The 27,203-nt window shown below is 36.7% G+C and overlaps 1 protein-coding gene across 1 annotated transcript in view; it reads left to right on the top strand.

The window, feature by feature from the left end:
- The window catches only part of LOC148835680 (cilia- and flagella-associated protein 47-like), a 219,514-nt gene that overhangs the window by 174,311 nt on the left and 18,000 nt on the right, over positions 1-27,203 (top strand). The window contains exons 57-60 of the mRNA XM_088913434.1: positions 4,137-4,235; positions 10,469-10,628; positions 13,823-13,920; positions 14,565-14,711. Coding sequence (XP_088769560.1) covers positions 4,137-4,235; positions 10,469-10,628; positions 13,823-13,920; positions 14,565-14,711 — 504 coding nt within the window. The remainder of the gene's footprint in view (positions 1-4,136; positions 4,236-10,468; positions 10,629-13,822; positions 13,921-14,564; positions 14,712-27,203) is intronic.

Genomic DNA, 27,203 nt, shown 5'->3' with positions numbered 1-27,203 from the left:
TCCGTTTGGTAGACAGACTGCAGTGATCAGCAAGAGTTGTGCCATGTCACTGACCTTTGCTGAGATGGTAAGCCAAATTAGCTCAATGGTACCCAACATACTGTACCACTCTGGCCTACCCTACTTTGCTTAATGCCTGGGTTTTTGTGATTTAATCTATAAACTTTTTTATCCTCACTACTAATTTCACAACTTGTTCACTGAGCTCACATTGGATTGTCCCAGGTTAGATTGCATTCATTTAGCTTAGTCTGGTTTTGATTTCATCTTTGGATTTCCATTTGACTCTGATTTTCTTGACCCTGTCCTTCACATGAGTGCTGGATTCCTCCCTCGCTGCAGGTTGTAAATCATCCTATTATGCAGCCCTTACAGCCATATCCAACCCAAGATATAAATCTACGTTTAACAGCTTACTTTTAATAACCATAAACCAGTGAAAATCCTGAAAATATGACCATCAAGTTTGTTTTAACAGCAGTGAAACTGTTTTCTAACCAAACAAGAAATTGGGTGTAGCTCTGACTGGTTTACTTCATACATGCACAGCAGAACCGGTGAATTCCATCAGTTTTTTATCATCAAAATCAAAACAACACCACAAACTATATAACACAAGCTTTACAACAATGTATTTTGTATGAAGATACAACCAAATAATGCAATGCAGTTTCTTTTTCTGGAGCACATTTATCTGGAGTATCAGTTCTGGGAAGCTCCAAAGTTTAGCAATTCTCCAGCAAAACAATGGCAAGAACAAATATTCACCAAAATACATAAAGCCTGTTGACCCTACCTTGATAAACAGTGAATATTCTTTTTATACAGTATTTCTTTCCATGTGAATACACAGCAGTCTCAAAATAGCTGACCAAACAATCATCATATCTTCAAACCTGATCTAGTAGTTAGACATAGCTGTCATTCAGCGAATTCTGACCATTCAGAAACTTAGGGGAGGTTCTTAGGTGTCGTTTGTATTTGCCTTGATATTTTTTGCTTTTTTTATTTGTGCCCATCAATCGAGTGAAGCTCACAAACCTTCTTGTTAATTTTGTCATAACTACAGTACATATCAGAAGTGTGCAAAAACACACTTTTCTATCACCTATACACCATAAATAACTTTTCTATCACTACCAGTAAGAAAATGCAAGAGTGGAAATAACAGATTTATTAATCCCTTCTTTATTTTTTATTTACTTTTTTATTTTTGGCAGGAGAAGATAAGCATTCCAGGTCCTGTCTTTATATTTGTTCAATCACTCAGATTTTTTTGTCCAATGTAGTAGACAGTAGTAGTAGTAGTAGAAGCCCTGGAAAGAGAAATGTACATCATACAGTAGGTGTGTTACAACTTCAGAATGTGACTTTTTAAAGAAAGATAATAATGTTTGTTTCTAGTTTTTTCCTTTTTATTTTCTTTCTAATGTGTGTTCTGTGCAAGACATAAAAAACTAAAGGTTCAGACTTCATGTCCAAGGGTTCTCTTGAATTCAAGACCCTAACCAGGCTTGTACTATGTACAGTATGCTTTCCAAGATAATTCAAGATTATTAAAGGGCACATCCCTTCCAGGAGGACACTGACCTTGATTTCCCTTTAGGGGTGGGGTCTAATAAAGCTGATCCTTAGCCTCTCAGGCACAGCTGTGCTTAGTAGCATCGATCACTACAATGTTTTCATACTGAGATGTCTAATAATGATACCTGGTGTGGCTCCTCACACAGGACCATTCATAAATGTGAGCAGTCTAAGCCCAAGCTGCCTGTGCCATTGGCCACACCATGTGCTTGAAATGATTGTGAGGAGGGCGGAGCTTGGTGGCGAGGATGGCAGCTCTTCCTACATGGTGTTTTAAAGGAGTTCACCTGCACGATCAGATCAGGCACAGCGGTGGGATTCCGCTGGGGCACCACGCCCGCTTGTATCTGAGGAATGTGAGGCTCGACACAGCAACAGAAACAAGAAGGAACTTTTACTGGGGAAACTGCTACTTGCTCTTCAGTGTTCTAGTGCTCATGAGCCCGTAATCTTATACCATTCCTTCCAATAGAAATGTCAATTACCGTCTGCATGACAACCCTGTGATCAATATCAGCCAGCATTTTTGTGTGGGTTTTCCCTTTTACTGAGGGTCAGCACACATTCAGGTTCGATTTTGACCTCCTGCATTACTGAATACTGTTATATTGATGCACCAGATCTTTATTAGTAGGGCTTCTAAAAGTATACAGAAAAGCAATTTGAGTATAAAACGCATTGTACAACTGTGAATTCAGCGTTGTATGCTCTGTGTGATTTTTTTCTTTTCAATAATTGCTTTTGTCAAAGCAGTTCTTTGTGTCTCTGCCACACTCAGCCCTGAGTAATCTGATTAATTGGAGTAGAAAAAGAATGGAATTGGTGGTCTTGTTTCAAGGCCTTTTAAATGATTAAGAGCATATTTTAAGCCAATTAAACTGCGACATTCATAGGCATCAAATTATACTGTTTATCAGTGACTCTTCATTGGTTTTCCTAAGGGAAAATGTTAAAAAAAACACTTAATGATCAAACAGACAGATTATAGGACCAGCTATAACTACAATAAGATTAAAAATTCTGTAGATGGTATACCTATTCTCTAAATAGTAGCTCTTAACCCTTCCTGTGCTCAGATCTGTCAACCAATTCCTTTGCTTATTTCTTCTCTCTACAGCAAGGGTCTCCAATCTTGGAGCTGATATATCTGCAGGTTTTCAAGGTCTCTTTAAAACAGGGGCAGCTGAAGAGCCTGGGGACACTTAATTAAATTGAGCCAATTAAACCAGTCACCAGTGGAAATGAAAAACCCACAGACACGTTGGCCATCAATCCCTCTCCCTCACTGCCTTCATCTTACCCTAAACCCCACCTTGTCTTTATTACACCATCTTCCATTCAATTCATCCATCGCACACTCCTGTCATCATTTTCTAAACAGCAGCTCCAGGATCCGTCCTTTCCCAACAACTTAACTCCACTAAGCTCCTGGTCCCCAGGCTGCTGTCACTTCCTACTTGCTGGTCTCTTATGAATCTGGCCTTTCTGACTACTTAAAAACTCTGCAGTCCAAGTCTTTCTGATTTGCTTATTCCACGTGATCTTTCATCTGCATGCTTTTCACCAGTTACATATTATTACTGTGTTGAAGACTTTCTTTTTTCCTATATCACTCCCCTAATCCCTCATTTCTCTTTATATCCCCTTTTGTTCTCTCCTCTCTTCTTCTTCTGGTCATATACTGTGGCTGTTCTTTCTTTTCTCTGCCCTGTGTCTTCTGAGGCTCGTTTTCATCCCTTGCAACCATTTGGTTGCTCTGCTGCTCTTCCAGTCCACCCTGAAGACCCTGTCTGGACTGTGCCTTCAGGTTGCACGATGTATCGTTGGAATTTATCATTTAACATTTTAAGTTCTGTGTTTTATATTGCATTCTTATTGTTTCAGTTTCTGCAAGCCATACTTGTAGAGTCTCACAAAACATGAGTACAGGTGTGAATAAATGTGATCCTTGTGTTTTCTAGAATTATTAATTAAATATGACATTGCTCTGTGCAATACTATTAAGATTGCTATTTAACATTTATATATTTTATAAGCAAGACTGTGTTTCCAAGCTAAATCTTTCTATTACATTATGTTTTTGCTCAAGTTACTTGTATGAATACTGTATGTCTGAGATTTGAGGAGATTGAGCTACAGCGTACAAGGTGAAAGTCTGAAGACGAGACATCACAAGAGCTTTCCTCTCTTGTTCATATATAAATATGATTTCTTAAAAAAATATTCAATTTATTTAAACAGTATAGGATCATAGAACTATAGAATACATTATTGAGCATGACGTGTACATGACTTTAATTTAAAAAAAACATTTTTGTCATACTGTATATTGTACTGTATATACTGTATAGTGTATTCCATTTCTAAGACAGTCTTCACATGCTGAGGTTGAAAGGGGCAATAAATAAAATAAAAATGTGGCTTTGAAAGAACATTCATTTTCTAATCAACTTTGCCAAAAGATTTTAAAACCTCAGGTGACTTTTTCTTTTATGTTTCTTTGCTGCTGACAATGGCATTAAGTGATGAATTGATTTTTATTCTTGCATCAGATCACGAGGAAACCCTGCACCACTCGATCCCTTCTGTTCCTAGACAGTCCAGTGGCCATGAAGTCCCTGCCTTCTCTCTCCCACTCAGACAAACACAAGGTACAGCACTCAAGTTACAAGCTTCTTCCTCCTGTTCAAAACTAAATGATTATCAATGACTCTGGCATTTATTTTATATCTTTTACAATCCCAGTCATATGAGTGAAGTATGTAAAAACATCTACAGCAACCAGAAAAGTCATCTGGGTCAATGTTGTAGAGAATGGTGATCTCTTTAGTAGTTTAGGGGGCTTAGGTATGGGCTGGTTAAATCACAGGTCTTTAAATATGATTGTAGACAGTATATGATTTATTCTGATATATTCATGATGTTTTAAAAAAATGTGATTTTTTAAAGAGACGTTGAAAGTGCCAACATGCCATTTACTGCATGTTGCTATTTTGCTATTATTTCCTGAATGGAAATAACAGCAAAACACAGACATGAGTAAATCTGCTGATCTGCTGTGTAAGTTAAAAAAAAGGAAAAACAAAGAACTGCTGAGAATAAAATCTGATAAAGGAAGATAAGATATATTGAGAATGACATGTAAGAACAAAGAGCTCTCCTGGTTTTGTTACCTGCAGACTGTATGTCACCATCTTTAGATGACATAACACTCAGAGCTTCAGCTGGAAGTCACAGCCTGTTTGGAATCCCCTGAACCCTTTGTTATCACGCTACCTTGATCCTCACTCCCGATTTTTCTTGACAAGCCTCTCTTATCCTCTTCAATCACGTCTTTGAGCCTGTCAGCCCCGCTGTCTTCAGCAGGCAGCGCACCAGCAGATCCAAATTGGAACAGACTGCACGAGCACAGAGTGCTTCTGTGACTCTCATTCCTGGTCATCTATCATCCTCATTAGAACACAACCTGTTCCTTCCATCCAAAGTCACAGTCTGGGTACGCTTACTCTTGAATGAGCCACTAAGATACATTTTTAAATTAACAGCACAAATTGAAATTACAGTCAATTACAGTTTACATTCCTTTTGGTATTCGCGGCATAGAACATATTGTACGTACGGAGGTGCAAGGAAAAAACATTACTGTACAGTACATCGCATAATTTCATGATGATTTTTTACATGAAACTTACAATATCATTATGATAGTACTTTATCACATCATTATGTGATAAAAATTATTTCATTGAATGAATAACCTATTACATTATGCCCTCACAGCACCTAGAACCTAGAGTACCAAATGCTCAACTGGACCATTTACTTTTGTGTTTGTGATGTCCAATGCTGCAGAAGAAAGCCATAATGCAATCTTGCAATTTTTAATTCATGTGAACAATATCATACTGTATAAGGACCCTCAGACGTACTCCTAAACAAGAAAGACTGTACCGAAGTTGATTCACTAGATGTGGTACTTTCATACACCCAAACAATATTTTGAGTGTATGAACATTATGATTTTCAAAAATAATAATTCTGTGATAATGTACTATCAGGTAATTATGGGATAATTCTCTATTATTTATTTCTATCTACATATTTTAGTTCTTAATACAACAAATTATTCAAAGTTGTTTTTAACCATTGAAAATGAACATAAAATTCTGAATTCATTATTGTTAATAATTACAATATTAAAAAATCTGTAAGTTATCAAATTGTAAATGTTGAGAAAGCACTGCAGTTGAGACTGACTCTGAAAGCTGGTCTTGTTCACGAATATTAATTATGACTTAATTTGGAATATGTTCATCTTTCCTCTGTATACAATTCATTTTGTCTCCTACAGTTTTTTCTCTTCCCCTCCTTCAATTTATATCTTCCAAATGCATATAAATATTTGTTCTTTGAAAATCCCTTTATTTTCCTAACCATTGTATTTTTACTGTACATAAGAATCTTTTAAATGTATCAGTAAAAACCTCAAAGTTCCACGCTCTATAGTGTAGGATCTAAGCTAACAAATTCATAAGGAGAAATGAGTTCTGTACAGTGAATTTCCACCCGTTTTCTAACTGCTTCTTCCAATTCAAGGTCACAGGGAGACGTAGCCTATCCCAGCAAACAACTGGCGCAGGGCAGAGTTCACCTTAGACAGGCCACCAGTCCATTACAGGGTACACACGGACACTTGACACGCACACGCCCACACCAGGGCCAGTTTTCCCAGAAGCCAATGAACCTACCAGCATTCTCCTCTGGACTGTGAGAGGAAACTGGTGTGGCCAGTGAAGACCCATGCAAACATGGGGAGAACATCCAAGCTCCACACAGACAGCACTCCAGGTCCATAACTGAACCCAGGGCCTGAGCACTGTGAGGCAGCAATGTTGACCACTGCACACCATGCCTCCCACAGTGAAATGCGTTACATTGAAATATATTTCTCAGTGAATAATAACTGTTTAAGGTACTATACATAATAAAGAAGAAATCGCTAGCAGTCTAAATGCATGCTTGAAAAGACTAATAACATTACCATTTACAATTAATTCTAAAATGTAATTTTTTTCAAACACAAATTCTGCAGAATTCTCCATTTAAATGTGAAAACCCTGTTATAAATAATAGAAAAAGAGATGCTGACCTAATATGTCCTTGGCTTCTTTGTATTTACATAAGCGGTTTTCTGATAAGTACTTCACAATAGATTTGAAAGCAGGCTGTACTTTAGGAAAATAAATGCCTTTGCACTATAGTGCACTTTACATTTACAGATAGATTAAAAAAATAAAGCAGTAAATCACTTGAATGCAATTTCTGTTTTCTATCTGTAGAAAATTAAAATTGAGTTCCTGGATTTGTTTTGTACTAATACAAAGCAAGAAAGCAAGTTTTGTTGTCTAGGAAATACAGTATTATAAGTCTCAGAAGAATTTTAATCTGAAGATGTCCATTCACTCTCTTTGGCAGCAATATATTGCTAAAAAGATGCTGCACACCTCAAAAAAGCATAATTTAAAAAACTACTTTTGTAAGTAGGGGGAATAATTTTTGGTTCACTCCCAAACACAGTGTTGAACTCCCAAATAAAAACTGTTACACATATTTACTCATGTAATATATTTATGAAGTTGTATTTGTAATCTAAATGTTTGTTGATATCATGTAAAACATTAAAGAAAGATTGGTGAAGAAAGGTTGTTAGTGGTGAACAGTGAGGAAAACACATACCAATAGATGCATTTGAAATGTGCATTAATTTTCTTACTCTCGTTAAGCCTTTTATATCAAAGTTTCAAAAGTAACATTATAAATCATTTTTCCTTGTTTAGGTTTTTTTACCTGTTTTAGCAGATAATCTGTTTTAGCAGATTATGAATAATAAAATGTACAACTGTTTTATTAAATGTTAAGTTTGACAATGTTATACATTTTTTAATTACTTTAACAATATTTTTGCATTGAAGACATCTCCACGCTTTTGTGGTTTGGAGTATTCTAGCTTTAATCCGATACAAACATGGGCGAAATGGGTGGTGAGCATTGCTGCCTGGGCTCAATTCCTGGGGCGACGTTTGTAGGTTCTCCCCATGTTCCCTCGGGTTTTCCCTGGTGCTCTGGTTTCCTCCCACAGTCCAAAGACAAACTGGCAGTTTAATTGGCATCAGTGAAAACTGGCCCTGGTGCGAGTACTGTATGTCTGTGTGTGCCCTCCGATGGATAAGATCAGATAAGATCACTTTATTGGTCATATACAATTTCTTGAATTAGGAATTAGTCTTTTCGCAGACCCCAGCTTGCTCTCCATGAGACACACAGACAGGGAGAGAGAAGCTTGGGGTCAGAGCGCAGGGTCAGCCATTTATACGGCCCCCCTGGAGCAACTGGGGTTAAGGGCCTTGCTCAGGGGCCCAACGGAGTAGGATTCCTCTGCCGGCTGTGGGATTTGAACCGGCAACCCTCCGGCCACAGGCGCGGATCCTGAGCCACAAAGCCACCACTCAGCCACTGGCGTACTGTCCAGAGTGTATCCCGCTGGGATAGGCTCTGGCTCCCCTGTGACCCTGAATTGGATGAAGCGGTAACTAAATGGATGGATGGACAATATAAGCACAAGTTCCAGAATATATTGCTGTACAGTATAGATTTATTTAGTAAACGTGTGACGGTGCAAAACGGAAGAACACTCTGTCGGGTGAAACATCGATGTGCTCGTGGGAGAACACGAATGCTTTGAGGATCAAAATGAAAAGCCACTTTTGCAATAGTGCAACGTGATGTCTACTAAAGATTTTCCTGAAGCGTCGCATAAAATTACTGTAACATCAATAAGGTAACACCAAGAAATGATTGACCTAAAAGCTTTGTCTTTACATTATTTTCTTCTGATGTACAGTATATCTCTGTAGCCTCCCTATTGTAACAAAAGTTACAGGATTGTGAGGATCTGGTATAGAGTATCCAAAAGGGGCTAATTCAGTAATTTAATTAAAACATGATCACAGGTGTGAAGTTTAAGTCATCTCCAAATTTACTTAAATTTTTCACTGTATCACCCTAGCAGTGTTCAGAGCCTTCACACGTTGTTACTGTGGGTCATAAATTCACAGTTTCAGTCTTCATTTATTTAAATTGGAATGTAACTGTCCACAGTTTAACACAGCATGCCTCTCATTACACATAGAAAATGTGATTAACAGTTTCCAGGTGCCAAATCTATTTACTCATCTTTTAATAAAAATGATTGCCACAGTGCCACATCATTTTACTATGCAGCCTCACTGGATAAATTGCATCATGGGTGTTTCACACAAAAATGAAATTGTTATCCAAGATGTGTTGTGAAATAGACATGAGAATTGCCATGCTGTCCTCTCCAACAAACTGTTTAAAACCAGGCTTTTTTCACAGTGTTAATATAAACAGCAGAAAAAAGAACTCAAGGATGTGCAATAGTCACGGAACTAAAATTTTAGATGATTTGCATTAAATTAGAGAATCTGTTATCTATTATTTCACCTTTCTATTCTATTTTTTATAAATCTCTGATGAAGCTTAGGATATCCGGTGATATTGTGCGCCTTGAGCTGTTTGAGATTAAATTAATTCTCAATTAATGTCATTTGATATATTTTCACTTATTTTTTTATAATCATTAAAAAAACATTTTACACCTCGGTAAGATTTATTGGCATTCAACGGAAATTTACTAAAGCTTTATTCATTAAAACTAATACTAGAAAGGTAGGCAAAACTGGGAGACCAATTCAGATTGGTATGGTTGGTCAATCCCTGCATTTATTGCTAAATGTCTGTCCTGTCAGTCTCCATAATGCAGATTTTTCTAAGTATTCTTTTAAGCCGCAGAGTAAGTGCTTGATTAAAATTGAGGAGATGAATAAATAGGACTGGAGCGCATCACTGTATGACAGAACTGTATTCACTGTTTGTTAATTAAAGCCCCTTCGAAATATGCAGAAAAAAAACTGTATTGCCAGAGATAAGCAGAGTGTCATTCAACAGGCACCGGGCTCCTAATAAAAATAAAAATAGATCCGTCAAATGCAATAAACCTTCTATTTGACACACATCAAAATTTCAATTACTTGCCATCAGAACTCCTTATACTGTTTTCTCTCTCTCAGCCAGAATTCCAGTTAGTGGTAGAAGCAGGAGAATAGATTAACCTGATGAGACATAGTGCATTGGTACTGTATATTCCAATCTCTTCAGTGCAGGTAAAAAGAGCAAAAAAAAACAAAAAAAAACAAGATTAGATTCATAAGGTTTTCATTAAAAAAAACGTGGGCCAAAACACGCATTCATTTTTCTCATTGAATAAAAATATCTTTGTATTTATTTCTCTAATGTTGCTATAGTAATACCAATTAATATTTTTCCTTTGTTTATGTGTTTTTTTTATTTTATATAATCCCCACTTTTCTCTTTTTAATTTGGTTATCTATTTTTTTTCAGCATGTGAGCTTGTGTCCCTCTGTGTTGGCAATGAAAATCGCTTATTACTGTGCTGTTTCCATGCCTAAGCTGCAGCAGCATTTATAGTTAGCCGTTCAATTCATGTTCTGTACCTATCAATAATGTAGCAATATTGCAAAATTGCTCAGATCTCAAAATAGTATTTGCCCAAGTGAAAATGGGAGGTAAGTGTTTGGCTTGTCTTTAGTTAAGAAATACATATCGCAAAACACGATAGAACTGGAAGACAAAACACAACATGGCTGGTGTTCGTTGTGCAGCTGTAGTTTTACAAACAGCCTTCCCCAGTAAAATAACTCAAATTGCAACTTGGTTATTTTATTTAACATGGCTGTGTACTTGTTCCAGATGAAACATTTTTCTTTACTGTCTGTGATTTCAGGTATCTTGCTGACCCCGAAGGCAAAGCTGGACGTCCCAGTGATATTTGCACCAGACTCCATGAAGCTGTGTAAAGCCTGGGTTATAGTTCACTTGGTGAAGCAAAATGGCCAAAGCTGGAAATACAATCCGCATGATCACCTGGCTGCGGATTTAAGAAGGTAATTCTAAGCAATTCTTAGTGTTTAATGGGACATCAGTATCGAGGTAATACAACTACAGTATAAAGCAATAAAATGAGTCCGTTTGCAGACTGTTGTAGAAATTTGGGGACTATTTTCTTATATTTCTTATTTTCTTCTGCCATGTAGTTGATGTATATCTCTGTAGCCAATCTATTAAAAAAAGTTGCAGGATGGTCAGGCTCCTGTGTATAGAGTATTCAGAAGGGTTTAATTCAGTCATGTTATGAACACACATGATCAGTCATCATCTCTAAATTTATTTACCAGCATTCAGAGCCTTCATACTGTACTGTACATTGTTACTGTGGGTCATAAATTATTAATACAATTTTTCAGTTGTTGGATTGTTGTAAAATTTTGGAAAACATTTCTGATTATCAAAAATTACTTTATATTGAGATTTTCATTCTAAAAGGGGAACTCATGCATGAAAATCCCCATCAGTTTGTATTTTGAATTGTAACCTCCCTTCACCAAAGGAGGGCTGTGAGGGCATGAAAAAATTTGTAGAATAACTCATGATGGTCTGAAAGCTTACCAATTAAATATCATTGTTTCTGCACTGCTACAATTACAGTATTTTTAGAGGTCATGCTTTTAAAGGCTTCATTGTAATAGATAAACATCTTTAAACTAAGCCGTACCAATTTAAAAAACATCAAATCTAAAAACTGAACTGCAACTAAGTGGAACAGCCAATATGTTTTTGAGTGTTATGCTCACAGATCTACAACAAACAGAAACCAGTTCCAGAAGTTATGAGATATAACACTTTGTAAGAATTTTGTAATTTTTGCCATTTCCCATGTAAAAAAAACTAAGTATCCCAAAACTTCCTGTACACTACTGTTCTCCTCTGCAACTAAATTCATGAGTTGTTGTACAGCTACAGTAGTTAACTTTTCAGAAATTAGCTTTTGAATTATGAGCAAAAGAGGTATCTGAAAACACATAGATGAAACAATTATTTGATTATCTAAATATTAGTCATTTATTTTCAAAAACAGAAACTATTAGGTTTAACACAAAGTGTAGTCTTGTTCATGAAAGTTAGTATAGGTGAAATTTGATTAAATATTGAACACATCATGTTCATTTGTAAACTATAAATATAATATATATAATATATAAATATAAATAAAATGCATTTGACTTTGATACAATATAATTTATATTACAAGTAGCTAGCTGCATCAGCATGCGTAGGCTGCAAAGGAACAAGTGAAAGGTTTATTCCAGCTGAAAGAGAAGAAAGGAAACACAACGTTTTGGCTGTGGAGCGTTACGTTTATCTACATCACTGTTGTTTTGAAAATCAAAACCTTGAAGATAAATACCATCATGTGAATGAAATAACATGAATGTGTAATACTGTATATGACATCATAAGACACAATATGACACAGTAACTGAACCAACAGCAACCATGCCATTGAAATCACTATATTTTCTGTGCTATTATTTACAAATGCAACTTCAATTTTACAAGTATTTTTCCATGACCATTGTATGACAGAATTGTTCGATTTCATAATGTAGCCATAAAAGTGAAAGAATAAAGTGAAAGTTTTCATAAAATGAAAGAACATCTTTTGACTAGTAAGAGATTAAATTTATACTGTATTTTTTATTTTTGTCTTACTGGACTTATACTGTAAGACAAAAATTTCAAAGCTTTATGCTACAGTGCAGACTTTTATCTACTTTTTGTCTCTGAAGGTACTGTAATATGAAATCTTGAATCCCACATTTATGTTTAAACTAAAAGCATATTAATTTAATTTTTGTTTCAGTGAACATGTTAATTTAAGTTGTGAACGTCAGTTCCCACTACTGTTTTTGTCTCTAGCTCAGCTAGCCTTTTCATACTTTTATAATTACATTCAGCAAATTAAGAGCTTCTTCTTCGGATCAAAAAGCTTTGAAAATCCCCTTGACAATAGTTACAGTGTTGACTTATGAAGCAAATACAATCCATACAGTTTTTCAGTGGTATAAATAGTTAGTAAGATGCAAGAGTCACTAACTGAAAGTTCTTCAGGCATATAAAATCATTGAAATATCAAGGGATTCACGAGGCAGCAAACATTAAGTGTTAATGAGTCAAACTATACATATGTATTTTGTTGGGACCATTTCAGAAAGTAGAGATGAATCTCAGTAATATAGATGCATTAATGCATGGTAAAGAAAGGGTAACTGATTTCCAGTCTAATTACTGGTCTAATTCCAGACTAGGGTTTATCTGGTTTCCTTGGAATTAAGTGGAAGAGACTCTTCCTCATCCACTCCTCTATGCGATGTCAGTCCATCACAGGGATTACTTCCAGTAATGCTGGTCCCTTTTACAAAACTGGGTGGACAGGAGCAACTGGGGTAAACGAACTCCCTCAATCTACAAGAGCAGGTCTGCAGTGGGTCTACACAATACCCCACCCCTGCAAATAACAAGTTAGTTTACCCCAGTTGCTCCAGATAGATTAATTGATAGATTTTTGTTCTGCCAGGTTTGTGGGGTGACAGCCTGATCACACAGAGTCATAACCTCCCTTATAATAAACCAAGCAGGACAAATCTGGGACAGAGGAGTCTAGAGGCACACATTTGTACACTAGTGATCTAGGATTGACAGAAATCGGGACATGTCTTCTTACCTGACCTTTGCTTTTGAGCAAACGTGACAAAAGTAGAAAAATTGTATTGACTGTCTTTGCTTTATTGTATATATATACCATTATATATAATTACCCCTTTGAAATCCCGGCCATTGGCTCCTATAAGTAAAATTATAAAGCATATCAAGATTTTTTAAAGTTATTTTTTTTATCACACGTACTATATACAGTATAGTGTACTGTACAGTATATAGTCTTTTTAAATAGAAGTTCAGGAGGAGGACAAGATCACCCGTGTCCGCTTTACTGTGCCTCAATATCTTGCTGCTGCTTGCTGCTTGCACCCACTTTGTGCTTCTCTCTCACACACTCTCCCACCATCTTCATTCTTACTGCAGCTCCCTGGCTCATTCCTCCTTCCCTGAGTCTGGCAAGTTTAACCAAATAAACTTGTAATATGCTTCCTCTGTATGTGTCATGGATTAGACCTACTGATACTGATAATATACTGTATACTGTCTCTATATATCTGTATTTATTGTTTTCAATTCCTAGTGTCTGCACAGTAGCTGATGATGGAAATCTTCAGAGCATTCGATGGGTGTATCCCATTAACGGTATCCCAGAGGCAGCCTTCTCAAGTTCGTCCCCAGGTATAGTCACAAAAATTCATTTTTACAATCCTCATTCCCAATTGCTAAAATTAAGTATGAATTTCAAGTTTCTTTTTTACTTCTGCACTTTTGTATCAATGTATAATTCTGAAATGAATGTAGACAAGTGTTACAAGTGCTCGGAATCTTAACTATCACAAGTAATATCTGTGACTGTGATTAAGTGATCAATTAATTTTGGTTTCCATACTGTATGTGGAATATTTTTCCATTTAAGTACATTTACAGTGTTAAACTTAACTGTTTTTTTGTGTTAACTGACATATAGTTTCTTAAAAATATGACCACTAAAAGCAGTAAAAAAGGAGGTGTCACTGAGCAACTGGACCCTCATGATTTTGTAAAGAGTGTTTTTTCTCACCTCTTCTCATAGCCTTAAGGCCATCGCCAGTTCTTAAACATGTTAGGAGATCCACACTTCACGTTTGTAAACAATTTTTATTAGAATTAAAAACATAGATTAATCACACATTTAAATTGTTTTTTGTATCCTTAATGCATTTTCTAATACAGATCAAGACAAAGGCATTACATTAGAGTGGAACATGGGTGTGCAAGCTGTGTATTTTGTGTTATTTAATCAATAAATGTGCACTCAGCCTTCACACCGGGTGTCTTCCCAGCTGTAATTAGGTGTCAGGCCAGAAGCAGAATAGAAGAGAGGGTCGAGGTGCTGTTGACTGGATGTGTCCCTGGGTTGTCATCTTTAGCTGTAACAAGAGATCAGACAGAGGGCAGTGGACTGCGGAGCGAAGTGCATGTCACTGAAGGTAAACCATTTCAAATCAGCTTGTTTTTTTTCTTTTTGTAGGGGTCTGTGGGGGACAGCTTTCAAACACCTTAGAAACAGCATTTTCCATCTGTGTTCCTAATACAACTCCATTGTTTTATAAATCATCACCCATACACATCAAAGATTCTTACTCTCTTTTTTTAATCTTTTATACATGTCTAAATAAGAAATGTCTGATTAAGCAATTTATTATTTGAAATAAGGTATCAGTTATATAACGGAGTGCTCAGCAAGAAAGAGAAACACAAGACAAGAGGTCAGGAGGACCGGGAATGAGCTCTAACTTAAAAGCATTAACCACTAGCTTGTGTCTAAAACATATGCCTGGCATGTAGCCTGGCTTCCTCAGCACACCTTACCTCCACTCCATCTTATTCAAGAAAGATTCCTGCAATCACACCACACACTGAACTATTGGCCTCAATGACCTGATTCAAACAATAGAAAGGTCAAATGTGAACCTGTGCAAAAAACATGTTCTGCAACTTCCCTGAGTTGAGACTTCACTACTGCATATAACTACATTCAACTAAATTTCCTAACATTTTGCTTGCTTTTTCTAGTGCTCCCTTTCCCTGTCTGTAAGATATTATATATATACATTAATAATATTATATATTATTATATAAACACCTTAATCTGTTCCATAAGTAATTTCTACACGCTCAACATTTCCCATTTTGTATCTATAGTTTAGAAATACACTGCACTTGTCTTCATTTAATATCATCACCCAGTGTTTGCACAGTCTTGAATTTTATCTGCTGTCCATTTGTTCTTCTAGCGTGTCTGCCAGCCCTCTGTTTCCTGTATTGTCTAAAAGACCTGACTGGTTTACTAACTATACCAGCAACTAAATCATTTATATAAATTAATTAGTGCAGGGATCCTCTAATGTACCGCTTTGGTACTCCAGTAATTATACCAGCTCAATTTGATCCCTCACCCGTTAGCTCTATTTTCTATTAACCGATTCTCTGTCCATATAGCATGCATTTCCCCACATTTCTACCAAATTGCCAAGTACATTATGAGAGTTTATGCAGTTGTTTATGTTACTTTTTGGTTTCAGATATAAACCATATAACTTAAGCTGGAGAGCTTTCAAATGTAGGCCATCAAATGCACAAAACATATACATAATATATATATATAAACAGTTACTGTAAGTGTCTGTAAAGAAAAATCCTGTTTTTCAGTTTTCATTTCCTCCTGCGGAGAGCTGCAGAATGAATCATACAGGTTGTGGCTTTACATCCCGCCTACAGCTTTATAATGAACTGTAAAATAGCTCATATTTTCTACCATAAGGAATCTAGAGCTGTGAAATGGAAAGTCAAATTTCATTCCATCTATGACCTAATTTCCCTGCTACTGTGGAGTCCTGGAATCTCATGTTCATTATAGTTAGTTGGGACATCTTGTTCTAGTTTTCCTGGAAGCAAACGAGTTCATTTTGAAAATTGTCTCCACATTCCACGTAGGATTTCCGTGATAACACAATTCATCTGATTTTCTTTGCTGATGCCTCATTTTCTCCTTTAGACATTATACAATATCTTGAGCAGGTTTATTACTTTGCTGCTCCGAAGTTCATGAAATGCAGATGGCACCTTAGAGCAAAAGGCACAAGTCACAGCCCTGATATAAATTATTCAAAGGAGATGGCAGTGCTACCATACAGATCAAAACAAGACAACCACCTGAGCATAGACCTATAGTATTCTGCTCCTTCTCAGCCACAAATTCCTGTAGTGCTTAGTCCTTCTTTCCACAAGCCATGGAATAATTGCCCCCTTATACATTATTTGCATAATACTTAAGGACATTCTGAACCAGAAATGGTTCCCACAGGTTTCTTAAACTGTTAAAAAAAATGAAAGAAAATATTTGTACTCTATGTTTTGGCAAAGTCAGTGTGATGAGTAAAATATTTCTCATATCCATATTTATTTGCTTTCTTTAAACTCCTTACTGAATACACATTTGATTATTTAAGATCAAACCTAATAGCTTTGGTCCTCCAAATACATCAATGAAAATTGCATTTATCATTTTTTTCCAGGAGTTTCACATACAGGCTGAATATTTTACAAACTGAATCTTTTTGAAACTGAAAACTGAATTCTTAATCACTGGTCTGAATTATTCATGCGGTGATGCAGAGATTTGTGAAGAGAAGGCTTTGAAGGCCTTCCAGTATAATCAGGATACAAAAGATTGACTTTATGCCCTGTGTTATCTAAATTGTATTCCTATACAATTGTATAACTTGAACTCCACATGTGTTGGGTCTGTCACCCTTCAGGAGTAGTTTGGGCATATTCAAAGGATTTTCCTTAGTTCACTTTTCCTCTAGAAACAAGAAAGTACAGCAAAAGAGGGATACATTGGAACTTTGGGTTTAGTCAGTGTTTGTGACAATATCCAATGCTGCAAAATGTGCATGAACTTATTTTCCACTGGGGTTTAGTCATAATGAGATATTGCAATTCGAATCTAATGAAAACACAACTGTTATAACCACGAGGACACGCAGACTTATCATAATACAAGAAAGAGCGTGTCATGCAGTTGATTCCATTGCTTAAAACTGAAAGTCAATCAATGATGATGTAGGCTGCAAAGGAACAATTTAAGGTTTATCCCATGCTAGAAAAAAAAGAGACACAAAGTGAAACATTTGAAAGAAATTGTACACAATATTCTAGAGTACTGTAGGTGTTACAAATTCCTTGTTCAATTTTAAGTCATTTCTTCATTTAAATCACACATTAGTTATCTTAACATTCTGTTGGCCTTTGCATTGCTTTGCCGTATTGTATAGAAGAATATGAAAATTGTGTGTTAACATCTAAGCATCTAAGTAATTTTCATAGGTAGCTTTGTTTGCGATATCTGCATGTAACACTCAACTAATGAATTATTGATTAATACTTATAAATTCCACTATTTTTTTGTAAGCACATGTTATTATCCTGTTGTGAGTTCTCATTATACGCTAGAATGGAATTTAACACTAGTCCTTTTTCTTTAAAAAAAATCATATGGGTTAGGTATCCTTTGCGTCTTCTAAAATATATACAACCTGGTTTAAAAAAAAGCAAAGTTTTAGTCTCCATTGATTAGGGATGTAAATATTTCAGGTTCTTTATCGTAGACTGTTTATTCAGCATCTTTGCTACAATATATTTACCATATCAATTCATCTACATTATGACTTTCCATGAACTCCAGCACTGCAGCTCTTGATTTGCATCTCATCTATAAATCTGCTTCACTTATTAGCACTTAAATGGACTTAAGATTTTAAACTTTGTACATTATTAATCAAATAAGAAGGGCTGACAGAACAGAATTCTGTGTCAAGTACACTGTGGTAATACTGTAGTAACAAAGAAGATATCCTTGTAGTCTAGAGGTAAACCAGTGCATCAATTATAGATGAAAAAGTCACATTTTGGCTGTGGAGCTGAAAGAAGAAGGCTCCACACCTGAAGAAGACTCCATATCCGAAACGTTGTGTTTCCTTTCTTCTCTTCTCAGCAGTTAATAAACCTTTACTTGTTCCTTTGCAGCCACCGCCTGCTGACGCAGCTCCCCACCTGAACTACTTCAATTATAAATGCCCCCCTTTGTTTTGAGGACTAATTTATAGTTAGCTAGTTAGTGTTTGGTATGTTTCTAAATTTAATTTATGTAATTTTAAGGTAGGCTTTTATGTTTTACTAAGTCTGAGTTAGGTGGTTCAGTTTAATTTCACCAAATCCACATGGCATCCCCCAATATGCTATTCACAACTGACCACAACTCTGGACCCCCCAGAAGGGGCAGTGCCATGAGGTTACCAGGGAAACAAGCAGTTCTGACCCCAGCACCCCTCGTCTTCCCCCTGGAAATGACAGGGGCTTCCAGATCTGGGGTCAAGGGTCAACACTGCTGCATACTGTAACTGAAACTGCAGTTACTACCACTACCACATCAAAGATATAGCCTATCGGCACTATACACTATAGGAAAACCTCCTTAAAATATTCTGAGTTAAAAAAATAGGTGGGCTGCAGTTGCACAAATTATTTTTGTATAAAATGTTTGTGGCACTGGAGTTAATGAACCACACAGGGACAAGCTGGCTCTCAAAACATTGATTTTCTATTTACATTTGTAGTAAATGCTTTATTTTTTTTCTACATAATTCCTATGAACTAAGGAAACATGCTTAATCAGCAACCAACGTTTAATACTGCCTGTAAACTAGTATCAATTTGCATAATGTGAAACAATGATGCAATTCAAGATCCAGAAAAATGAAGCCGGTGATAAATGGAATCTGTGTTAGTGGTTACTGTCATAAGATACAAAAAAAGCCTCATTAAAAAAGTGGCTTGCTGCTAGGAATTATCATCATGGGTTACATTGTTTTCTATGGATATTGAAATATGAGCCAACCTTCTAAGCTATAGTAAAGTTATTACCCTCTTGTTCCTGAATTATTATTATTTAAACCCCTTAATATATTCCTTAATTTGCATTTTTATGTTAAACAAAATCTTGTCTACTCTTCTGGTCACTTTACAGTGAATCTTTTTTACGTTCCACTTTTAATTATTCTGAAATATCAGTTGCAGCAACTAAGGTGAATCAAATGAAGCTAAATGAGATCACTGCAAGTATCAGAACACTACAGCATAATTGTGAGCAATCTGTACGGACTGAAGAAAGACCATTATGATTTAAAAGTATACTGTATACTGAGCCAGGGCCAAGCTTGCGATAAAAAGGTGGTGGTGGTGGTGGAGGGGATCCCCATTACCTGTAAAGCGCTTTGAATGGAGTGTCCAGAAAAGCGCTATATAAGTGTAAGCAATTATTATTATTATTATTATTATTAAAAAGGTGACTGTGCTGCACTTGCGTGACTGTTGTACAGTATATGCACTGAATTACCTCATTAGTAACATATTGATGGGCACAGGTAATGAGGTAATTTAACATGTTAAATGTCAAGTCTGTGAAAAATCAAGAAAGAAAAACACAGAAAAGGCCCAATACAATCTGCTTATCAAAACAACTTAAACTTAGTTCCATCAGTGTGTTGGAGAAACACCTCAGGAGGTCTCGTCACTTTTAGCAATGAATCAATGTTTGGTTTAGGCTACCCTGAAGCATGTCAGCAACTGGGGCACAGCTGTGCTGGGTGATACACGCATTCATAGTGCAAAAGGCGGTTCAATGGTGAGGTTCAAGTGTGATGGTCTGAGCAGGAGCGTTTGCTTCACACAAGTCTCCACTTGTAGTGACTGATTACCGCCTGGCTGCACAGCTCTACTCTGATCAAGTAGAGCCTCACTTGCAGTCCTTCTTGCGGGTTCATCTTGAAATGACAGCCTTGCATGGCAATGTGTGTAACAAAGTGTGTAACTGCTGCTTGCATAATAAAGGCTCTTTTTTGAAAGACGAGAATGTGAAGGGTATGTTGTGGATGCCAGCCTTGAGCTCTGTAGAGCATTTGTGGGATGAACTGGGGTGATGTGTGCCACCTAGTGCTTGGACAACCTGAACAGGCACAGGCTTGTCTAGGCCTCATGAGAGGAATGAAAAAAAAACAGTATTTTCAGACTTGTATAGAGCATGTTCCACAGTTCTATAGTAGAACTTGTAATGCTTGGTACGATACAATGCTAGTCACACATACTATTACACCATGACTTCTTCAATAGACCCCTCTCCTGAGCAGCCCTGTAGGTGAAAATGCTAATCATAGGTCTATTCAATAAAATGTCAGTGCACTTGACATTTTTCCCGATAATGCCTTGTGAATCTGTTGCAGTTGTAAATCTTACATTTCTTTTGGTGATCAGTATATTTACAGAAATCACATATTCATCATTACAAATCAACCTCCTTTTAGAATTTAACAAATTGTTTTCAGACTGAACTGAAATTATCCAAGAAATGATTTAAAGTTACAGTTAATTTTTTTAACTATCAAATAGTGATAGACATAAAGAAAAGTTTACAAATGAGGAAACCATTCAACCCTTCTTTCTCTTCAGGCTGCTTCTCAAGTCAAGGATCTCATCTATCTGTTTCTTGATGGATCTTGGGGAATCAGCTTCAACAACATAGACGCATTGCTTGTTCCAAATCCCTATATCTCTTTGTGTCATGACATGCCCCCTTTTCATTTACTTTATATCTTTACAGAGCAAGATGGACGGTGGTCCTGGATACAATGTGAGTTTTTAAATTGTGTTTTTTTTAATTAAATGTGCACAAGACTGTACTGTATATGGCTGTAGATGAGGATTGCCTTAGAGTCCCAACCCTCTCTGTCACACACGCAGTCAAAGTGTGTGAGCGCTGACCTGAGCATGCTTTGGGAGACTCCTGTGATGACACCACAGTGCTGCTGAGTATCCCATCTCAATGATGAAACTGCCATTAATCTTCACATTTCTGTTCAGTGCCGTGGGTTGACTCTGACATTTACTTTTCTGGATTTTGAATCTGTCAAGTCATGAGACAAAGTGCTCTGTTGAAGAGTAACGAGATTAGGTGTCTTTAACCTGTGTGTGTCTGCAGGGATGGCTCTCGCTTCTTGGGGCCCTAAGCAAGGCCATGGAAAGGGGCCCCACCAGATCACGATTTACACAGAAACTACTATCAGCTCCCTACACAACATTATTTTATATTTAGTATATATCTATTATATTTATTTATTATATCTATTTAGAACAATAAAATAAATTATGTAACTAGAAAACCTTTAACCAGCTTTGAAGAACACATAATAAATAATGTATAAACAAGAACATGAGGCACACATTTTTTAACATTTTAACATTGAATGAAATAAAAAGGAGTTTTAATAACAATAAATAATGATGAACAGGATCTCTGTTACTTTAAAACTATAAACCATTTGCCTATATATTTGACCTGAGGTATGTTTTAATCAACTTGAGCTTCGAAAAGCTCCTCTCTGCTCCTGCTGCTGTCACTGGGAGAGAGATTGCAATCCGAAGGGCTACAGGTTGAGTACACAATACCCCCATTTAATGAAATACAGATGAAACTACAAGGAAAACAAAACATTTTAATGCCGATTATATATAATCACTGAACAGTCTTTTGTACTGTACATTCGCTTTCATGTTTTTGATTGGCCATGCAGTGCTGATTTTTAGCTGGGAGGCTCACACGGCATGCATAAAATTGCAGGAAACGTGAATTGGTTTACATCAGTAAAACACATCAAGTAGTCTACGTGTCTAGCTTGAAAATGTCTGTCTACCGTTTGCTAGTTACATGGATCTGAGAGAATCAAAACTGAATGAAAAACAAAATGTTACATTATTATGCATATTCTGCATTATTACATTGACTTGATTGGGATTACCTGCATTCTAAGATCTCTTATCCCTCTCTTCTTTTCTGCGCTTCAGGAACATTAAGTTTTCTATTATGATTGGTGAATTTTTTGATTGGGCTTCCACTGGGATAATTCACAGCAGCAGCAGAAGGAGCAACTATAGGGAATTTGTCACTCACATTTTCACATGCCAAATATACAGTGTGTTGTGATGCACATTGAGGCGTCCCCTGGCAGCCTGGGAGCCCTAGGCAGTCACCTGCCCAGGGTGTATGTATGCCCAGCGCCAGCCCTGTGTGTACGCCATTCATGTATGGCCAGGGATTAACCTTGTTAACTTCACCTGAACGGATAACAAAACAGCAACTTTCTTGGTAACACATGGTGACCCAAACAGTGAAAAATATTGTAAGTGAGATCTTACCAAGACATTGCATAGAACGATAATATTATTGCAATGGTAGATGCTACAGTATATAACATTGCATATAACATCCTTGGATTTTATACCTTTCTTCTGACATACACTGTATTCTATGTGGGAGTATATGACTCATATTGCTTAACTCATATACAGTACTATAGGTTAATGATATAATCATAATTATTATTATTATTATTATTTGAGTGGACACTCCACTCAAAGCACTTTACAGGTAATGGGAACTCCCCTCCCTGACCACCAATGTGCAGCCCCACCTGGATGATGTGATGGCAGTCATAGTGCACCAGTACACTCCCCACACCTCAGCTCTCAGTGGGGAGGAGAACAGAGCAATGAAGAGATGGGGATTATTAGGAGGCCGTGATTAGTAAGGGCCAATGGGAAATTTGGCCAGGACGCCGGGGTTACACACTTACTCTTTTTGAGAAACACCCTGGGATTTTTAATGACCACAGAGAGTCAGGACCTCGGTTTTATGTCTCATCTGAAGGACGGTGACTTTTTACAGTATAGTGTCCCCGTCACCCACATAGGGGGCACATTAGGACCCACATAGACCACAGCGTGAGCACCTCCTACTGGCCCCACTAACACCTCTTCCAGCAGCAACCTTAGTTTTACAGCCGAAACGTTGTGTTTTCTCTCTTCTCTTTTCAGCATGGCATAAACCTATTGCTTGTTCCTTTGCATAACGTACAGATGTTGAGTTTTTTTACTCTTGCATAAAACAATACAAGGGGAATCATTTGTGAGAGGCACAGAAACCGGTCTGTATCTCCATGGGCAGAATACAAAGTGCTACAAAACTAAATCATTACAACTGTGCCCCTCATAGAAATGTAAATTAATTTGTGTGTTGTTCAGGATCTTTCTGGCATGTTCAGTACACTTTGAGAACTTGAGAACATATAAAATAAGAATAACAGTCTTCTACTAAAAGTAGACTCTTGCGCAGAAAATGAAAATGAATCCTTTAACAGTCACATTTGATCTTTGCACATGAGCATTTAACGTGCCTTGTTAATTATATACAGATTTATGATATAGAGTTGTTTTTCAATTATGCTTGAACTGCTCATGTAATTTTCTAAATGTAATATGTTCACATCAAGCAGGCTATCTGTATTTTATTTTACAAAATAAAAGGTAGAAGCATTTATAAATATATGACGTTATGTGTTATACAGTAGCATTGGATTAAGCTATAATTATGACTAGACTAGTAAAATCACAATATGATTTTACACTTTTGAAGCCGTTTTGATTTGTTTGTTTGATTTTGCACATGCACGGCAGCTTCTGCACTAAAACACCTTACATGAGCTTATTAGCAGATGAGTAGATGCTGTTTTTTGTGTGTGTGGGTGGCAGTATAAGAACAATGGGTACAAGCTTATCGAGAAAAAGAAGTGAAGCTGAACTGCGGGTGAGCTGCATATAAGTCCTTAGTTAGAAATGCAAATTAGAGAAGTGAAGCAGTTGTTTTTTGGTACTAGATAAAAAGATCGGGGTTGACACTGTGGCACAGCGGTTAACATTGCTTCCTTGCATCATTCAGTCCCTGGGTGCAATTTTTGGGGTGCTACCTGCGGGCTGTTTGTGTGTGTTGTGTGTTTTTTCTCCCCATATTTGTGTGCGTTTCCTCAGAAGACTCTGGTTTTCAGTCGAACTACAAAAGCATACTGGTAGGTTAGTTGGCATCTGGGGAAATTGGCCCTGGTGTGACTGTGTGTGTCTTGCAATGGACTGCCGTCCCGCCCAGGGTGTACCCTGCCTTGTACCCATTGCTTGCTGGGATAGGTTCTGGCTCTCCCGCAACCCTGACTTTCAAGAAGCGGCTAGAAAACGGATGAATTGATTACAAATTGAAATAATTTTTGTTCAGTTATTTGTATCAGTTATTATTTTTTTACAAATAATAGCAGTTGTTTATTTTACTAAGTAGAGTAATGCATTTATGTTGTTCATCTAAAATTGTTTTTCCCTGCACAGGCTATTACATCTTGTAATATTTTCAATATTTGTGTCATTTGATAATGATTTGTCATACCTTTATCTAACTATTTTCTTCTGGGGCCCTTATACTAGAGACACAAGGTGAGCAAGGCAGTGTTTTTCTGGGAATGCAGGTACTTTGGTCCTATTGTTTTAACCCCTTAATATGCAATAACATCCCTTTTTGACACAATACATTTAGTACTGTATGTTCCTGATACCTCTGTTCCCACAAATCTTTTTTCTGTCTAAAAGAACTTGTGTTATGATGTTCAAGGTTGGGGGAGGATGTTGACACACGAAGCACACAAGTAGTTTTTCGAACATCAGTTGAGTGACGATCCCACTGGGCTTTTTTATTCAATCTGTGGTCCTGGAGGCAGCACATACAGTTCATTCCAGGGTTTAAATGAATGTGCTACACTGGCACACTGAACAGGCTGGATGTTTTTAGTCTTGAACAGAGAGAACTATGAGGGGATCTGGAACAAGTATTCAAAATTCTCAAAGGCACTAACAAAATCAAAACAGTGGCTACTATGTGGAAGTGTATTTACTGTAAAACCAAGACCAAGAGGCACATGTTTACCCAACGAGCTGAAATTAGAACAAGTTACCCAACCACGTTTTTGAAGCTGATACTGAATCTTTCTTCAAGAAACAACTGGATAAGACCTTCGGTTCAATTTACCTACTCACTACCAAACAGAGCAGGCGAGCTAAATGGGCCCCTCTCATTGGTTGCTTTTATTATGTTCTTGTGGAAAGGCTACCATACATAAGATGCAGACTGAAGTGCAAAATTAAATTTGATTGTTTTTGGTCCACACTGCATGTTTAAGAGATCCCCTTTGGTGTAATTTAGTATTACAGATCATAGTATGTTGCATATGATTTCTGGTAGCTTGTTAATTATTACAGAATTTCCGTTGCAACTACAGTACAATACAGTACACATAATAGTTTTACAGTACCTCACATTTTCTTCACTCATCTGGTGTTTTGCTGTTACTGGATTATGGCTTACTCGGTTCTCAGCTTCAGTAAGCATCTGTTATGTATTCCTCTTTTGAAAATGACTCAGTAATTTAAAATATTCAGGTTTTAATTACTCCATTGAATCTGATCTGAGATTTGAGTGAATGTGATCTACATTTAAGTATTCCTGTATGCAGAACTAGAGAGCGATGTGTTGATCTGAAGAGTCATACCCTTTCAATGGACTGTTCAAAATGACTGATTGCTGCTATTAGGCCACATCATTAAAGGAGCACTGACACTCCCACACTCTCACATCTCCTTTCCTCTGCAACTTTTCATGCAGAGGAAAAGAAAAAAGCACCTGAAATGCCTTTGCCACAAGCTATTTAACAGCCTGAACATAAGACAGTAATAGTAAATGATGAGTCTTGGCACACATTCAGCACAAACCCAGGGTATTTACATATTTGCTTTTGTGTTACAAGAAAGGGTTGCATTTGAGGTAGTTTGTACTTTGGTTTTGAAATTCTTGCATTCTTTTTCTTTGGTTAATGGATATAATGTGGATAATTTATTCATTTGATTATTGGTATGTGTTAGGATAGTATGTGAAATGGTGGTGTAGTTATTATTGGTTTTATGTTGTATATTGTACTGTTGTGTTTTAATTATATGAGCTCGCCAAACCAATTTCCATGAAACTGGTTGGTGTGACAAAAAATGTGGAACTTGGAATGTGAAATTAGTTCACCTGGGATCATATTTGGGGGAAAATAAAGGAATAGAAAACTATAGAATACTATGAAATTTAAATAGTACAATAGTTCAATAAGCATAGTGATTAACCCCTGAAACCAAGTTCCAAGTTAATCAGTTAAAAATCTATAAATGAGAGCAATGTCTCTTATAAGTTATAAGTAATTACAAGTTATGTTTAATGTACATGCATTACTGTAGTGGTCTAGCATTCAAAAGTGGTATTGTAACCATTTCTCTCTGCAGTACCTACAAGAGGCATTGAAATATGAAAATAACGTTTGGCAAGCTACGATATACAGCAAGCATGCTGGAAGCAATAACTGGAAATTGGTTAAAACAAAAGTTAAGTCAATGCCCTTTGATTACAAAGAATTGTCAGATGAACTGCTGACTATGGTTAATGTAGTATTGAAGGCAGTGACTGAGTGGAGCTTCAATCCATTTTCCCTTTTTATACTGTACGTCCTCTTCTGTACTGGAATCTCACTGTCTTCACTCTCTGCCTTGTGGTAGTTGTAAATGAGTTCCCTTTTTTCTTACAGCCCCCCGTTTTTTTGTTTTTTGCATTTAGAAGGTGATCCAATTTTTAAAAAGAAATTTGAGTTTTTCAAACTAAAATATTTCCGCTTCCACTGTTATTCGTATGTTTCTGGCAAGCTTCACATGAACAGAGAGCACTTACAGTTACTGGTAATCCTCCTAGAACTCTGCTATTGATGGACAGTCTGATAGCACAAACCGTGAAAATGAGTTTTATTGAACCGAAAAACTATTAAAGGTCAAAAATAGGACTCATCAATATTGATGATGCTCAGTATTATTTATCAAATGCTAGATTAGTTTAACAGGCAGATTTGATTCTTATTGCTGATACTGATAGTAAGGTGAAGCCAACAGTAGAAAAGTGAATAGGA

Source organism: Atractosteus spatula, chromosome 4 (assembly GCF_055471065.1).
Source record: "Atractosteus spatula isolate fAtrSpa1 chromosome 4, fAtrSpa1.hap1, whole genome shotgun sequence".
Lineage (NCBI taxonomy): Eukaryota > Metazoa > Chordata > Actinopteri > Semionotiformes > Lepisosteidae > Atractosteus > Atractosteus spatula.
This window is presented reverse-complemented; position numbering and strand designations above follow the sequence as displayed.